The sequence below is a fragment of the Coloeus monedula genome (assembly GCF_965178545.1).
Source record: "Coloeus monedula genome assembly, chromosome: 3".
In the NCBI taxonomy this organism is placed as follows: domain Eukaryota; kingdom Metazoa; phylum Chordata; class Aves; order Passeriformes; family Corvidae; genus Coloeus; species Coloeus monedula.
In genome coordinates this window covers 42,144,168-42,161,759 of record NC_138783.1, presented here as the reverse complement: position 1 = coordinate 42,161,759, position 17,592 = coordinate 42,144,168, and the positions used below count along the sequence as shown (strand labels likewise).

The 17,592-nt window shown below is 40.5% G+C and overlaps 1 protein-coding gene across 4 annotated transcripts in view; it reads left to right on the top strand.

The window, feature by feature from the left end:
- PDGFD (platelet derived growth factor D) overlaps window positions 1-17,592 on the top strand; it is a 144,183-nt gene that overhangs the window by 117,264 nt on the left and 9,327 nt on the right. For all 4 annotated transcript variants that reach the window (XM_082277510.1, XM_082277508.1, XM_082277509.1 and 1 more), the window contains one exon: window positions 11,897-12,111. In XM_082277510.1, the coding sequence (XP_082133636.1) occupies window positions 11,897-12,111 (215 nt within the window). The remainder of the gene's footprint in view (window positions 1-11,896; window positions 12,112-17,592) is intronic.

The following is a 17,592-nucleotide window of genomic DNA, read 5'->3' as shown; positions in this document are numbered from 1 at the left end:
TTCACATGCATTCTTCTTTATAACTTTAAAATTATACTTCCCAAATCACAGTTCCAATTCTGTGCAATTTACCATTTATTTCCCCCATTTATTTATTTATATCCCCTCATACATTAAGCATGTGCTAAGGAGGGAGAGAGAATTGTAGTTCCATGTTTGTAACTTATTACTAAATTATGAGGCTGTGCTCTTAAAAGGGATATATAGACTGTATCTGTATTCAGGAAAACTGTCAGGAAGTGTTCCCAGGCCCTGAAATACAGTCACCATGTTGCTAAATTGTCAGCCTGTTTAACCCAGGTCATTGCTGGGTGTGAACCAGGATCTGGCAGAGGCCACCTGCCATTCATGTGTCCACCTTGACTTGGAGAGTAAGAGGTGAATGGTAGGAATGTGGGCTATCACATGGGTGTTGTCCTTTGAGCACAAGAATAACCTCAGGCACATACAGTGTATTAGTAGACACAGTACTGGTGTACGATTTCCAAGACAGGTTGGCTTTCTTTGTTTCTGGGCTCAGTACTTCAAAGGAACCTGCGATAAAGCCCTGAGCTCCCATCCAGCAAAAAGTGAACCCCTTTACTTTGCTCCCTTTTGGCACGTCAAAAATTTCAGGCAACCACAACAGCCCTTGTTGGGGAAAAACTTCACCTCAGTGACTTTCAAGGGTGGTTTGATCTCTGGGGGGGGGGCCTGTAGAACATGATCTCTGTGTCCTTTATTCATCCAGGCTGGATTTGGCACCAATAGATATGTATAAAAAAGAAATAAAGGGCCTGTTCTGTTGTCATGGGTTAGCATAGCTGCGGAAGTGATTTTCTTGCAAAAAGGTGCTTACAGCTTCCTCTATGACCTGACAGAACCTATCAACTGGCTAGTTGGAATACTGACAGTTTTTTAAGCCACTTAGAATTTTGCCTGCCTCTGTGGTCCACATTTAAGAATGGACAAACCCCGGGAAGCTCTCTCTTGCTTCCTGCCTTGGGACAGGTAACTGGGCTGGGCTGGGCCCTGCTCGGTCCGGGCCGGGCCGGGACACAGCCATCCTAGAGCCGTGTGGCCCTGTTCCACCTGCGGATCCCCCCCACCCCAGCTGTTACGTGCAGACGGCAGGGCCCGGCTTTCTTCCCCCTCTCCAGTGCGGCCGAAGATTCAGCTGAAGCTGCCCTGCTGCCCAGCAAAGATCGTGTGACCAACAGCGATAAGTGAATTCCAGCTGCAGGGCCGGGTGAGATTAACCCTTTTAGTGCTGTAAGTTTCTTCCAGAACAGATGAAGCCTGCAGACATTAAGTAAAGAAGGAAGAGCTGAAACCCTGAAAGAGGAGAAAGGGGAGATGCTTAAAAGCTGAAATTCTGCTGTAAAGCTATGGTGGTGATGGACTGTGATATATTAGAGTACCCGTTGTAATTTCATGGAAGCATGGAGGGTGGAGCGTTCAAACTGTACTTGTGAGCAAAGGTACCTGTGCTGGAATAAGCAAATGCTGAAGCAGCTGTAAGTTGATGAGAAGTTTGGACAGGGAGAGATGGAAGTGATGAGGACTCTTGCTCCAAATTGGAAGGAGAAGGACCTCTGTTCCTAGAGATGCTCCCAGAGATAGTCTTAGAGATGAAGATGATGAGGACCCTTTTTCTCCCAGGGAAGGGGGAGGGCCTCTATTCCTAGAGATGAAGATGCTCCCAGAGATGGGTGAAGAGAACCTTTGTTTCTGAACAGCTCAACCTTAAAATGGTACCCCAGTAGGTCAAGACTGGACCCTCAAAAGCAGTTGTGGGGAAAGCTGTAAGTCAGAGGAAGGGACTCTCACAAGCAAGCAGAGAACCAACCCGGGCAGCTGTCTTGCTGTGATACCAAGCCATGAGAGAACTTCTTGTGGAGATGTCTCCATAGCATGAGCAAGAGAGACTCCTGTCCCTAAGTGAACTGAACAAGGTTATTATGGAAGTGGTGAACGGACTGAACATCTCAAGGGTTGTCTTTTTACATTGTCAGTGGGAGAAGGGAGGAAGGTGGGGGGAGAAGAAGAGTTCTGAAGGTGTGGTATGATTTTTTTTTCCCCCCTTTCTTTTAGATCTGTTAATAAACTTCTTTATGTTCTTTTAAGTTTTATGCCTGCTTTGTTTTCTCCTAATTCTTATCTCACAGAAAGTAAGTAAGTAATGAGTATTTTGGACCAAAACCACTACGTCTGTTTAAAATAGAAGCCGATTACAAACCGGGATCCTGTACTGGTTCTGCTCTCCAGATTTCATTTCATTCTCAGATCATATTTGGCCTAGTATCCCATATTATTTAAATAACCACATAAATATAAAATAGCATTTGATGCTTTATTGATGCTAATTAGGCAGGCTACAGGTATCAGTCTGATCTGGTAGTGCTCAGAAAATTCAGATGCATCAAATTTTCTCCGTTTATTATAAATGTAATTCAGCTTCTTGCTATGCAAGAAGCTAAACATTTTTCCAGTTACAATTTTATTACTTGATTTATTTTAGTAGGATTTTTGGTGGTGGTGGTTGGATACAGGAAAAAGAAGAAAAGTTTGATAACAGTTTTCCTTTTGTCTTCAAACTAAAGGCCAAATTCCCTGACTGTTAACAGCTCTCTAGGCTAAAGTACCTCACCACAATGAAATCTTTTTAAAATTTCAGTTAAGAATTTTTATTTAGTCATAAACTTCTGACAAGATTAAAGGCTTGTTCTTGGATGATGTGAGGAGTAGGGAATAGCTTTAACAAATCCTTAAATTAGAAATGCTTGGTGGCTTTTAAACACAGACAGTGTGGATCTCTGACGAATGTTTATAAGCACTGGGATAACCTTGCAGCAAAGAGAGCAATAGATTATATCATAATTTATTTCAGATACCTATCTGTTTCTGCTTCCAGCTTGGGTTTTATTTTTTATCCTAAGTTAGAACAGCCCTGAGGCAGGTAAGAACAATTTTATGTAATCTCTGCCTATCTTTCACAGCATTTTCAGATCATGCCATATAAATGGTATAAATTAATCACTAATAATTTCGCTCCTATACAACCTTCTGCCCTTACCAAACTCTGGCTCAAAATTGAGCTAAAGAGGCAGTATTGCTGAATACTAGTTCTGATAACAGGGATAGGTGATAAATGATATTTAAACGGTATGTTTTCTTAATTTTCCAATTAATAATCTACAAATATCAAGGTCAGGCAAATAAGAAGACAGTATTTTATCGTAGCTGAAACTCACAGAATCAGGGAATAGATGAAGTGGGAGGACACCTCAAGAACTTATATGCTCCTGCCCAAGGCAGGATCATCAATAGAAGGTTGATCATGTCAAGTCAGATTTTTAATATCTCCAAGAATGAAGGCTGCTCAATGTCTCTGAAACCACTTTCTGAACAAAAGAAAACAAAAAAAGTAATTTTCAATATTTGAATAGGTTTTCCTATATTAAAATTTGAGTCCAGAACCTTTTATTCTTTCAAAGTAGATTCTGGTTCCATCTTTACTTCCTCACATCAGAGCTGCATTGATGGACTGAAGGAAACTATATGAGGCTCAACAAGGCCTAGTGCAGGGTCCTAAACTTTGGGTCACAGCAACCCCAGGCAGTGCCACAGGCTGGGGGAAGAGTGGCTAGGAAAGACCTGTGGGTGCTGGTCTGTAGCAGCTGAACATGATCCAGCTGTGCCCAGGTGGCCAAGAAGGCCAATGGCACCTGGCCTGGATCAGCAGTGGTGTGGCCAGCAGGAGCAGGGCAGTGACCGTCCCCCTGTACTCGGCACTGCTGAGGCCACACCTCCAATCCTGTGTTCAGTTCTGGGCCCCTCACTGCCAGAAAGACATTGAGGGGCTGGAGCGTGTCCAGAGAAGGGCACCGGAGCTGGGGAAGGGTCTGGAGCACAAGTCCTGTGAGGAGCAGCTGAGGGAGCTGGGGGTGTTCAGCCTGGAGAAAAGGAGGCTCAGGGGGGACTTTATTGCTGTCTACAACCACCTGAAAGGAGGGTGTAGCACAGTGGAAGTCAGTTTCTTTTCCCAGGCTACAAGTGACAGGACAAGAGGAAACGGCCTCACGTTGTACCAGGGGAGGCTTAGATTGTGTATTAGGGAAAAGAATTTCACAGAAAGAGTGGTTAGGCATTGGAATAGACTGCCCAGAAAAAGTGGTGGTCACCGTCCCAGGAAATTTTCAAAAGGTGTGCAGATGTGACATATGGGGATATGGTTTAGAGGTGATTTGGTAGTGCTGGTTTTGTGGTTGTATTTTTGATGTTGGAGGTCTTTTCCAGCCCTAAGGATTCTATGATTTTATGTATTTGTACACATTAATAAATACATAGAAAGATCAATCCCTTCCTGCATATCTCTTACAAGTACCTGAAAGTTGAAGAGTATGTGGATTAAATCTATAGTTACGATAACTCCATTCAGTCTACAGAACCTGATCTCACATCTCTACAATACTGATGCAATTCTATTAAGTGCATTTCTTTCTATTGAAATCAAAATTGCATTTCTATTGAAATTTCTATTGCATTTCTCACTATTGAAGTCAGATATTGGCATGAGATGTGTCGGTGTCGCACTAATAACCACATGAAGTTTGAAATTTAATTCTATATATGTTCCGCAAGGTTTGCTGTTAACCACTCCAGTGAAAGCTGACTGTAAAATCACAGTGCAACCTGGACTGGCAGAACAGGACAGGAAAGGAAGACGCACATTCAGATTTTCACAATCCTTAAATGAGGGCCCATGTATAAGCTATAAACTATGGTGTACACCTACATGAAAATATGATAGACGTTTCAAATAACCTCAGCAGTTGTAAATATACTTATAAAGGTTTGCTACCAATTGCTGCATTTTGGAAACTCTGAAAGTATGAATATTCAGCTTTATGTTCATCCTAGGCTATTAGAAAAAAAGCAGGTCATAACAAAGTATATACTTTAAAATAATTCCTTTTGCATTGATGTAATATATTGCTGACCTCAGTGTCACAGTAATTTGGTTATTACAAATATTAAGCATCTCCAAAAAGATATCACTGGCTATTGGGTTATTTAATACTGTTCATGGAAAGAACACAGGTAAAGAAGTAAACATCCATGCTCCCAATTATGTTGAACTTCTCCACAAATAGGTTTCTGTTCTTTTAGAGAGTCATAAGGAGAGTTCAGACATGTTTCAAGAAAGCATCTTCATCCTAGTTAAATTTCTGAACACATGAATTTATCTGGTTAATAATGTTAGAAGAGCTTCTAAGAGATACTGTTGTAAACAGTTCCAACCATCAATTAAACATGGTTTAACTTTTCCCACATGCTTGTTTGCATTTATGTTTTGCTGTTGTCTCTGATTTTTTACCTCCCATTGAATAAGGGGTTTTAATTAAAAAAAGACCTCTGCCTGTGAAGTGGTTTGTGTACAAATGAAGAAAGAAAGGAAAAAGAACAAGTTCACTGTTTCTCATCATAGAAGTAAATCCAAATGTGATGGTGCTGGTACCCAAAGAAAGGGATTGTCTTTAGAAAGGGATGGGGTGTTCTGTTTTGTTTTCCCATAAATAAAGCTAGGAGGCAGGAACACATGTAGATAGACACATTCTGGTAATTAACAAGACTACCCCTGCCTCTGAGCTCATTTTCTTTTTTGGAAATGGTATGCAAGAAGCCTTTGGCTATCAGAGGAAATTAATCAGGTGGGACATTCTTGCAATAGCATCTGTCTGCAGTGACAGCTTTACAAGTTAAATAAATAAACTCTTGCTGGCGTAACCACACTGCTCTCTGGAAGGGGAGTAGTGAGCTCAGACCAGTGGTCTTCATGGAATGTTTCTGCTGTTCATTGCCAAATGGGTTCCCAAGATCAGGCAAGTTTCACCATGTCCTTAACAATAGTCTCTAATTGTCATTACATACAATGGTCTAGCAATAAGTTAAAATTTTAATGTAATTCCTCAGAGGCTTGCAAGCAGTGGTCAATAAATTACTGTGAACGTCCAAGCAGTCTTCCTTGAAAGATTCTGGGATGGCTGCCAGCAAGTTTCAGTGCACCAGACAGGGCATGCAGGCATCACAAATGCTGAATGCTCACTCATTCATGGCAAATTTGAATATTCCAAGTACATGGAATACCTTCTTAAACAGCTGATAATTTAAAGTATTCCCTGTGCTTAAAACCCAGAATATTTCTCCCACCATTCTTCAGTTAGGAACTCAGTTGTCTGTTGCATGCAATCTGCGCACACATTCATTCACTTTACAATCTAATTCCAATCTACATTCATACCTTCCCCCTCTGTGACAAATGAGATTTTCCCTCGTGTGTTACGCAATGTAATTGTTGGTCACTGCAGTGAAAGATTTTCTTATTAAACCCTTTTTTAAAATGCACATAGCATGTTATTTATCACTGGAATAACCTGCTCTTTTTCCATTGATTTCAGTGAAGCTGTGTCCAATAGTTTTGCCTGCTTTTGCTACCTGACCTGTACCACAGCTGGTAATCGGTTTGCCAGTCCATAATAGACCTATATATTTTCCACTTTGTTCCATGAAAACAACTATAATCCTACTGAAATTCTGATCTTTCGTTCCTCTAAAATAATAGTTGCTGTATTGAGGAGGTTTGTCTCGGTGCTCTGATTCTGCAGTAAATGCAAATTGCAAGATCTTCTTAGCGCTCATGAGAAGGATTTAGATAGCTCTCCAATTTTCCAGGTATATTCAACAAATTGCTTATTGTGATATCATTAAGCCTGTGCAGTAGAACAGTCAAAACCATCGGCCATATGTGTTGAAGTCTAAAAGCCACCGGTTTTGGTCAAAATTTGGTATGGAGAAGAATTTTTTCATCAGTGTCAGCACATTTAGATGATTTAACCAGTAGAAGATGCAACTGGAAAATAATGTTTCATGTGTTATTATCATATAATTGTGAGGATATCGTTATGTTGGTAATCCCAATATTCGTTGTTACGTTGTTGAGATCACAGAATCATAGAATTGTCTGAATTGGAAGGGACCTTAGAGATCATCTAGTTCCAATGCCCTGCCACAGAGACACCTTGCACCAGACCAGGTTGTTCTAGGTTGTTCATCCAACCTAGAACACTTCCAGGGATGGGGTATCCACAACCTCTCTGGACAACCTTTTCCAGTGTCTCATCACCCTCACAGTAAAGAATTTCCCCCTAATATTTAATCTAAACTTACCTTTTTTCAGTATGAAGCAATATCCCCTTGTCCTATCACTACTTGCCCTTGTAAAAAAGTCCCTCTCCAGCTTTTTTGTGAATTTTCCAACTCAAGTTCAGCCTCACCATAGCTTCAGTCAGCTATAGCACTGCTCTGAATGTCTTTGATGGCTTCTGCAGTACCTCTAGTCTACCTGAAGATCTTTAGCAGTATTCACCCCAGCGTTACTCTGTGGGGAACACAAATAATAGCCAGCTTCCAGTTGTACTTGGAAGTGCTGACCATTTTCCTCAAGTCTCTCCGATATTCCAGTTGTCTATTGAATTTGTAGTCCACCTATTCCATTATATCTCAGCAGTTTGGCTGCAAGGATACTATGGATCACTGTCAAAAATCAGCAAATGCCTCTGCTGCTTTCACCTCATCCAGCAAGACAGTTGTCTCATCATAGCAAACTCTGAGGTTGGTTTTGTTAAATTTGTTCTGGATGTTCCCAGTCATCCCCTTGTCAATTATGTGCCTGGGCATTGCTTCCAAGTTGGATTTACCCCTTGATTTTATCATGGGCTAAGGTTAGGCTGACCAGTCTGCAGCTGTCCAAATCCTCCTTGCCTTGCTTGTAGATGGCCTTGACATGTGGTGTAGGAATACCATGGCAAGGTGGCTACCATCTCTTACACCTTAGCTCCGCTCTGTGACTGATGCATGAAAAAGTGTAAAATGTTCAGATAGTGTTAGGACCATGTGTAAGTTTGGAACACATAAAGTGTTAAAAGCAACCCTAACAGACCACCTGTCTTTTTAAAATTAATCAGTTACCAGCAGCAAAGATTTTCTCCTCAATCTTTAAGGCCTCCCTTTTTCTGAATAAAACATGGCATTAGCTGCAGTCTCTTGATTTCAGTGCCTACCTCTGATTAAGATCACAGAATCACAGAATATTTTGTTCAATGCTTCAAGGTAAACACTTGTCATCGAGCTATGTGAAATGAGGATGGTTTTAAGCAGAGGATTTCAGGGAAGGAAGGGGTAAACATTGGACCCCAAGTATCCAGCTTAGTGCTCCATTGCATCTCTTTTATGTCTGCTTTACCTTTAAGCTGAGTCTCTGATGCAGACATTCTGTAATAATACTTGGGAATTTTTTGCATCCAGTCTAAAGAACCTTTTAGTTCTATTTTTAAATTAAGGACTCCAGTGGTTTCAGTCCTTGATAAGTAAAGCAGCTGGATTTCACACCAATCACACCAAGGCTCGGTTACATTTAAGTCACAGCAGTGAAGTGATGCATGAAACTCATTGTTATATGGATGAGGAAATGGACTAGCTCCAGACAGTAAAACAATCCAAAGACAGGGAAAAATGCATATTGAAGCTTTCAGCAGAGAAGATTGTTCAGAATAAAATATGTTCTTTTGTTAGGAGGCAATAAACCGTGATCTAGAGCTTAGGATTTAATTAGGCAATGGGAGCTGTTCTTGTGCGTCAGTGTGGTGCTAGCAGAGTACAGAGTACGTTGTTCACAGTATACACTGGGTGCTCACCTTATCCCACCAAGCACTGCAGTTCTGCAGAGCAGAGTAAAAGAGTGTAGGTGTTTTCCTCCAAATGAATTTTAATGGAGGTTGACTTGTATATCTCTTAAATATATTTATTTAGGCTTTTCTTCTCTGCTTGAAGTTACTTATTTTAATTTTTCAGCCTCACTAAAATAAGACCTTTTTGCTATTGTACTAGTCCATTTCAGCCTGGACTCTGATACTTTGATACCCTGACATACACAAAATGGAGAGAATTCACATCTTAACTGATAACTCTGGGATTTGGCAGTTCTAAAAACTGATAGTAAGTCAAGCTCAGAATTCCTTGAGTATGATACCAAGAATTCACGCAATTTTCCACTGGAAAATCTTCTATTGGTGTTTCAATTATAGTTCGGCATAGAAAAAAAATACACTAAATAAAATGTATTCTGCTACTGGTTGATTTCAGAATTCCTGAAGAATGTATTCAGAGAAAGTTTTGAGCCCTCATTATAAATGGTTTATTTCTTCATACTGCATAGAGAAAGAAAATTATGCTAATTATCTTGTTATCCCCTCCTATGCTTCAAGCAAATCAGCAGCTCTCAACAGCCCTGACTCAGCTACAGCCTAAGAGACCCTGCAAAGTGACTTTGGAAGGTCATCAAAACTGTGCATTTGAAGGCAGTGAGCGGAGCCTTCCCCCCAGTGAAAGCCTTTTGCAAGGTCAACCCTTGCTGTTTGAATTGAGTAGTTAAGTACTGAGGCCAGAATGAGTAACATTGTGATGGATATAGTCTGCTCTCTGCAGGAAAGCTCCCCCACCCAGGTCCTTTCCTTGCTAGTGCTTTCCCTCTCTTCAAGTCCCCTTGCAAAGACTCATTTCTGTGGTGATAACACAGCAGTGCCAATAGGTATCAGCTCCATGCAGGAAGAAGGAGTGTTGAGCCTGAGGGGAAATGTCATCTGTGATAGAGCAAATTTTGTTCAGTCCCCCAACTGTCTTCTGGATGCAGATGTCAGTTCATGTGAGCTGTGTCTGGCCCCTCTTTACTGACCATTTTTTTACTGGAAGCCTTGTTTCCTGTGTTACCTCAGCTGAATTAAGTCTGAATTAAGCCTTTGAGCATTTTATTCTAATCAGTAAAAGCCATCATTGTCCATAGCCAGTTTGTCCTGATAGCAGCCTGCTCGTATTAGTATTCATTCTCCTGGATTGCTGCAGTGTCAGAGTGTGGATGATCCAGGCTTTCTTCTCAAGAAATCTCATTAATGATGAAGGCAGGAAATTTTCAGCCCTCTTCTTCCTTTGGTAGATTTTTTCTTCACATCAGTCAGCTGAAATGAATACAAGCCAGATAGTGCTTTGCTTTACCAGTTAGAAAAGCTGACACCAAAGGTCCTGATGAGAAGGTTTAGAGGAGTGGGAAACACTTCCCTGTGGAAGGAATTAGCCTGAAAGCCTGCAGTGAGAAGAGCTGGCTTTGAAGAATGACAGTGGAGAAGAAAGTACCATCAGTTAAAACAAAGAAATCAATATACCCTGGACTTTGTCAGTCCTGGCTAAGGACATTCGCAGTGTATTTTTCTCTCAGTGCATGAGTATACCACCAGCCCCATTGATTTTGTGCTTATAGCAGGAGGATGATCTATACCTCTTTTGGAGAGGTGCTAGCTCTCTGGAGAGAACCACTGAGATTTCATGGGGGAATGTATCATAATTGCTATAAAATAGCTATTTATCTGCTAAATTCCCATTGACTGAGATAACACCTTGCCAGGAAAGTGGATCTGCTACGATTTTCTATAATAGCACTTCTAAAATTTATGCACCCTTGCCACTTGCATATCAGCCCTGTGGATATCTCCAGGTCAGAATGTAAAGGGTGCATGATACTTAAAAATCACAGCTTTTTCCACAATTAACTTTGTCATGTTGACAAGGTCTGAGTCACAGAAAGCATGAAGTGTCTTTGCTGTAAGTTTTCACATATTTGTATTAAAGCACAAGCGTAAGTGTTCTCAGAACCAGAGGTTATGTTGATCTGTTAAACAAGCCCTTAAAATCTGATATGTTCACAAACACTAGACTGTTACCTCAGTTCTCATTTGAGACATCCCTATTTTCCTATTGATACTTCTGTTAGCAAATACTGTTTGGAGTCGAACTCAACACAAGTTCATGTCCCCCACTCCTGAATGAATTACTGAGCTTTTGAATACCTGGTTGGTAGACAGAACCCTAAGGAAAGAAAAAAAACAGAAAAGGAAGGAGAAAGAAATCAAAAAAACTTCTATATAAACAGAACTCATTAAATTTGTTACTTTTGTCTGTGTTACAATTGTGGAAATAAAAGAGGGTTTTTGTTTTGTTTTAGCTTTACAAGCTAAAGCTAGAAACGGCACTTAAACTCACATTTGATAGTCTATATGTTATTTTTATGGCTGGCTTTATTAGTTGTTTACATGACACATCTCAGATACTAGGCATTTAAACATCAACCAATTACTGGCATTCAATAAACCTATTAATTTTAATTGTATTTATTTGTATGCCTATTGTAGTAACTTTTACCAGATTAAATTAATATTTCTTAGATTGGTTTCTCCATCTAAAAGTGAGTTATCTAAATTGTATTTATAAACAATACAGACAGGCAACTTGAGGAAGAAAGTCATGCAGCCTGTCCTAAGTGATCTTGCAAGGAAGGGATGAATCACTCCCCAAAAATGTTTCTCTGCTGACCACAGGAAGGACCTTGTTTTTGCTAAAAACAAAATAGATCTTAGCATCTAAGTAAGCCAGGTATAAACTGAGGAAGGAAGAGGGTAGCGGTGGTGGAATCTCTTGCCCAAGGACCAACAGGTGAGTGACAAAGCAAATAAAATGACCAGTCTTCAGCTTTCAGGCCAATATTTTACTGCAAACCTTCCCTTCACCTTTATAGTAAGTGTGATCTCTGCTATGGCCGTCAGTGGGAGAAGGATGACAGCCTGGATGGCCACCTGTAATGATTTAAAATTGGTAGGTTTATGTTTATTTGTTCAGAAATCACCGCTATAGTTCACATATTTTTCAATCAGCACCCTATCACTCTGTGTTATTGACTGCCTGGGGAGCAGTATAAACCAGAGGAATGTCCCGCTCAAACCTCACTAATGAAACTTCTTTTGCATTGCAGTTGACCTGGACAGGTTGAATGATGATGTGAAGCGTTACAGCTGCACTCCAAGGAACTACTCTGTCAATTTAAGGGAGGAGCTGAAGCTGACAAATGTAGTTTTTTTCCCCCGCTGCCTCCTTGTCCAGCGCTGTGGCGGAAACTGCGGCTGTGGGACTCCGAACTGGAAATCCTGCACCTGCGTGTCAGGGAAAACAGTAAAAAAATATCATGAGGTATTTTCATTTGTTCTTTGTTACTCCTTTTGGGTATGTATTGCTTCCACAGATTCTGAAGTCTTTTCTCGGAGCTGCGTGTGCTGCTTGTTAATTGGCTATGTGTGTGTGAGAAAGGGGTGTAGGCAGGTATTTGTGGGTAAGTTAATTTAGGAGAAATTGGACAGAACTTTTGCCACCTCTGAGTGAATGCCACCACAGCATCCTAGTGACCTTTGTCGCAAGAATGAGCCTTATGTTGGACTGATTTTTCCCAGTGAAGGACAAATACAGAGTAAATGTATATACCACTGGAAATACACTTTTTGGAACATGTGTTCCTTGAGCTATTTGTCTTCACTTCCTCTTGCTTTAAACTTATGCTCACACTTGGAAATTACAATTAAGTCTCTTGTAAACTCTCTTCCCTTCCAGATTTATTACTTACAGGAGGCAGCTGAATCATTCAGCTTTAGCTTTTTTCCCACTCAGCAATTTTTTAGGAAGGCAAAATTTTTGCATAGGAACAATGCCCATTATTTTAATCCGTTCAGAACACATTTAGGGAGGAAAAGCACAAGGAAAGAGCATTTTTTGTTCTTGCCTCTAATGCAGTCTTTTCAGATCAAGACATGAGCATTGTCCCCTAAAGTGAGCATATCTAGGGAAGTTACTTGGTAGTTGCCTTTCAGTTGTCAGAAGGTAGGGTAGCTGCATGCCATGCCACCTTATTTCTGACACATATCTCTCATAAGAGCCTGATTTACCACTTGGCTTAAGTCCCAAGGGAAAATGAACTTTATGGACTTTAAAGCTGGATGCGATGTGGGCTCATAACATTAAGGCATTGTCTTGGGAGATCCTGGGGCTGCAATAGCAGAGGGTTGGTGAAGGTCAGAACTTGCCCACACTGTGAGCAGTGTGGTTTACTCTTTTCAAAGGTAAGAGATATTTTCTCACATGTAACTGCAGAATACAGCATACTCCACGTGCTAGGACTAGAGAATAATATTTTCTCTTAATTTTAAAGAAGATGCAGGGGATGACCCTAGTAATGACCCTAATTACAGAGCAGAAACCCTTATCTCAGTGGTAGAAAAGTTAATTGGAAAAAATATTAATAGGTATAAAGCACCTAGATGATTATGAGCTGATAAAATTAACTCAGAACGCCTTATATGAATAAATATTTATACAGCACCACAACATTGTACAAGAATGCTAAAAGGACTGGCACCTCCTGCAGAGAACAAACAGTCAGCCAGACAAGATCAGACATGGATTAGAAGCTGGTTAAGAGATAAAGAGCAACGAGGTGGAAGAGATGAGCAATTTTCTAAATGGGAAAGGGCTATCTGAGGGTGCCCCCAGTACACAAATTGTTATTTCATGTGTTCAATCTGGAGGGAGGTGCACAGGGAGGTGGCAAAAATGTCAGGTGGCACAGGACATAACATACTTGAACAGCAGAAAAGGCTGTGAGGAATTTCAGAAGGCCTTTGTAACTGCTTATAAATGCAGGTTAGAAGAGCAGCAATCATTAGGATGAGTGGTCTCAACTATTTATTCATATAACACTGGATGTGTGAGGGGAGGAGGGAGAAATGAGGGGTGGAAATTGGGCTAAAGGTTAAGTAGTGAATCACTGTGAAGAGCTTCAGGAAAACAGTTGTTCAGTGCAGTGATAAGAAAAAGATAAGTGACAGTCTTCTGCAGGAATGGAGATGAATAACACAGCAAATATTATGGTCAGGATAAATTTGTGGGGGACTTATCCTGGGTTTTGACCATTGGTACTTAAAAGGACAAAGGCAGGACTAGAAAAAATAAATAGAAGCAGCAAATATACATCATGAGAGATGTAGGGGAAGATATAGATCAAAAATATTTGTAAGGAAGGTGGCTCAAAAGTTTTGGATAATTTCATTTAGAAAAAAAAAATGGTAGTAAGAGAGGACACAGTGAAAGGTAGAAAATAATGAATAGTAGCTAAAGGAAAATTGGATCTTCCTAAATGATATTTTCCTTAAGAAAATAACGAGAGGGAGACTGAAAGGGAACTAATTTAAAATTATAAAAAGGAATTGTTTTTTTCCACAGTAAATCTGTGCGGAATTTCAACACTTAAATATGACGTGTGCATAATTCAGAAGATTTCTGAAAGAACTCAAGTAAAGAATAAACTAAGGAATCCTGACTTACACCTGTGTCAGAATTTAAGTCAACTGTTGACAGCAGCTAGAAAGAAAAGTGCTGATTATGAGTATGTTATCAAGCACTTACTTTTTTTCAAGTGTTTGGAAACAGATAGTGCTGGTACACCAGAATATCAAACTAGCCAGGTATTGCTCAGCACCAGGATGTCATGACTTACAATTGCCCCAAATTAATCACTAAATTCAGGAAATTCAACATTCACACTTATACATCACTGCTAATTTATTTTCCTACTCATTTCTTCTCTGAGAACCATCTGAATTCAAGACAGTGTTTCAGCTTTAACATTAAATGGCCTTTGTAAGTTTAAATTTAAATTTCATCCCTTAGGGATGAATAAACAGCTCACTGAGTAGGTATTTAGCCAGGTATCTCCCATTAACATGAGTGGAAGTCATGCAGATAAATTCATGTATGACATACTAAAGATGTATCCATTAATTTTAGTCCAAAATGTTTTCCACTTTATTATTATTATTAGCCACGCACAGTTAATCAGTTTCATTCTTGTTCTCCTTTGACACTTTAATTTTACTTAAATACCAGGTAGAAAAGGCACTGAGCAGAGGCTCTGCACATGCCAGTTTTAGAACCATGGAGCCAGTTTGCTCTCTTAAAAGCCAATTTGAAACCCACTAACCTTAGCCAAAGAGCCTTTAGTTGCATAACGAAGGATGGAGCTTCACACTTTATGAAATCCCCAGCACCTTTAATTTGGTTAAAAAGCTCTGCCTTCTCCTGCAGGAGGCCAGAGGCCAGATTCAACCACAAGTCCCAGTTAACTTGATTTACAGAAGACACCAGAAGGAAATATTAAGTAGTGGCACAAAGAAGGTGTTTGAAGTAACTGAAACTGAGTCCTGCAGACCCCAGACCCTTTCTCTTGCCAGACTGATTTTGCCTAACCTCCATCCTGGAGCTTCATCTACTGAGCTCCTGAACCTGCAAGAGCTTTGTGTCTTGCACATGGATATGCGTATCCTCAAAAGTAAAAATGTCTCTGGAGATCACTTAAAAGTTCCCTGGCATTTCTGAGCTACTGAGTATTTCTGGGTAAGAAAGACAGGCAGGCAAATTTTACAAAAGCAATAGGCTCCTTTTTGGCTTGGTAGCAAGTGCTGGAGTAGCTGCATGTTGGTAGCTGTGGGGACCTTAAAGTCCAGGGTGTTTCTTGAAAGAGAGGCTTATAGTCCAGAGAGATTTCAAGGTTATCTTCTCCGTGTGCTCTTAATGCTTTTTAGTTCCCTCTTAGTTCCTGTTCAAAGCCTCCCACTGTAGTCACTGAGCGCTCCCTCCTAGCCTAGCCTCTCAGGACTAATAGCTATCATGTGGAGCCTTTAATTTTCCCAAGCTGAGACTGCTGCTCCAGTTCCCTGAATGGAATGTACAGCTCTTTTCTGTCATGTCCAACTATAAGAAGTGATGCAACAGCAGGGAAAATGCGAACATGAGAATGCCACAGAAAGGGGTAGCTTTTTCTTTATTGCCCTGGGAGATGTTAATCATGAGCTCTCTGGTCTTCTTTATGGCCTGGAAGTTTGCCATGACTTTACCAAAATACTCAGCAGTTTTCAGAAATGAATGGGGTCATAATTTGGGTAAACAGTTTTATTGGTGGGTTTTGTTTTTTTTTTTCTTGCAGGAGTCTTGCAATGCTCTGTGGTTTTCTGTGGCTTCTGGGTTTGCTTTAGAGCAGAGCAAATACTCTGGACAAATACTCATGACTTACCACATAGTGTCACAAACCCTTCAAACCAAACAGGCCAAGTCCTGGCAGTGTCTGAGAACATCTCTAAGGCATAGTCTGCCGTAGGTGATACAAATGCTCAGCCCTACTGCTGTCTGACTTTTTAAAGGGGACCTGAAATAAAAGTGTGTTTCCCACTGCAGTTAATTTCCTTTAAAATGTCTGGAACTGTTCATTGAAGAGGCACAGGCTCTAAACCTGGAGATTACTCAGCACAGAGAAGGACTCAGACCAGGACTCAGTTCAGCTGTGGCTGTGGCTGTGCTATCCAGCCAGCATGCACATACCTCAGAGAAACAAGAAATCAGTTTTCCCATCTCATTGCTGTAACTGATGAGATGTGAAATGAGTTTCCGTGGGGAATAAGTGCTCTTAAGGTAGCAACCAGAATTTGTCAGAATGTGTAAACCTCCGCAAACGCAGTGCTGAGCTGCACAGCTAAAGGGCATATAAGAAAAAAAGAAAAAAAATCAGCTATCAAGCTGATTGCATCTTTTACCTACTTATTTGTCTCTCCTGTAAAGACTGATGTGTTTTTCACTGTCTATAAGGTGCTTCTTCCCCAGCCCCCATCCCACCCCTTTTTGAAGCATTATGTCTCCATTCAAGTTTGATGTTGATTGGAGCTTGTCTGATGCCTTCACAGGACATACATTCAGTTAATTCTCAGAGACGAAGTTTTGATTAGTGTTAGGGTGGCAATTTCATAACCTCTGGTTGCCTTGAGAGAGGCAGTAGGTACCCCAGAGCACACAATACCATATCTTGGCACAAGTTGCTGGGGCATAGAAACAGCTTCAACTGAACCCAACATTGCCAAGGGAAAACAAGACTGAGGGAATATTATACGGGAGAAAAGAACATAGGAGCACAACAGAAAATAAAAAAGTGGCATGGAACTTCAAGAAGACAGAGTTACTGCAATGGAGTTAAGAAATTTAACTATCACAATTCGATGCTGTGCGGGCTTTTTTCTTTTTTTTCTTTTATTTTTCAGGGAAATGAGAAGCAAACCTTAAGGAGGCACTTGAGAGAGCAGACAATAATTCTCATCCTGTCCTTACACAGGGTAACATAAGATAACTGGTCAAAAAATGATCCAAATGATGCTGACACAACAAAGGGAATTTGCTAAGGGATTAAAAAGAGCTGGAATCATCAAAGCAGTGTTCAAGGAGTATGGTCTGCTGTTGTATGTCCTGGAGTTGATAGTACATGTATAAAGGAGATAAAAGGTTGTTATGGTAATAAAGGCACAGAATTAGCCTGACAAAAGAATTAATTCATGGAATATTGTACAAGAAGCAGCAATGGGATTTATTTGGAATGCAAGTACAAGGAAACAGAATGAGTCAGAAATGACTGCTAGGTCACGGGATGAGCAGAGAGAGCACAGAAGTGCAGTGAGAAAAAAAAGGTTCATTTTTAACTAGATGAAAATGAAAGTTCTTGGGTTGACATGTGGAAGTTAAGCAAGTGAGACATCCTGTGATACGTGTCAGGACAGAGAAACAGTTTGTGAAGGAGGAACATCTGTA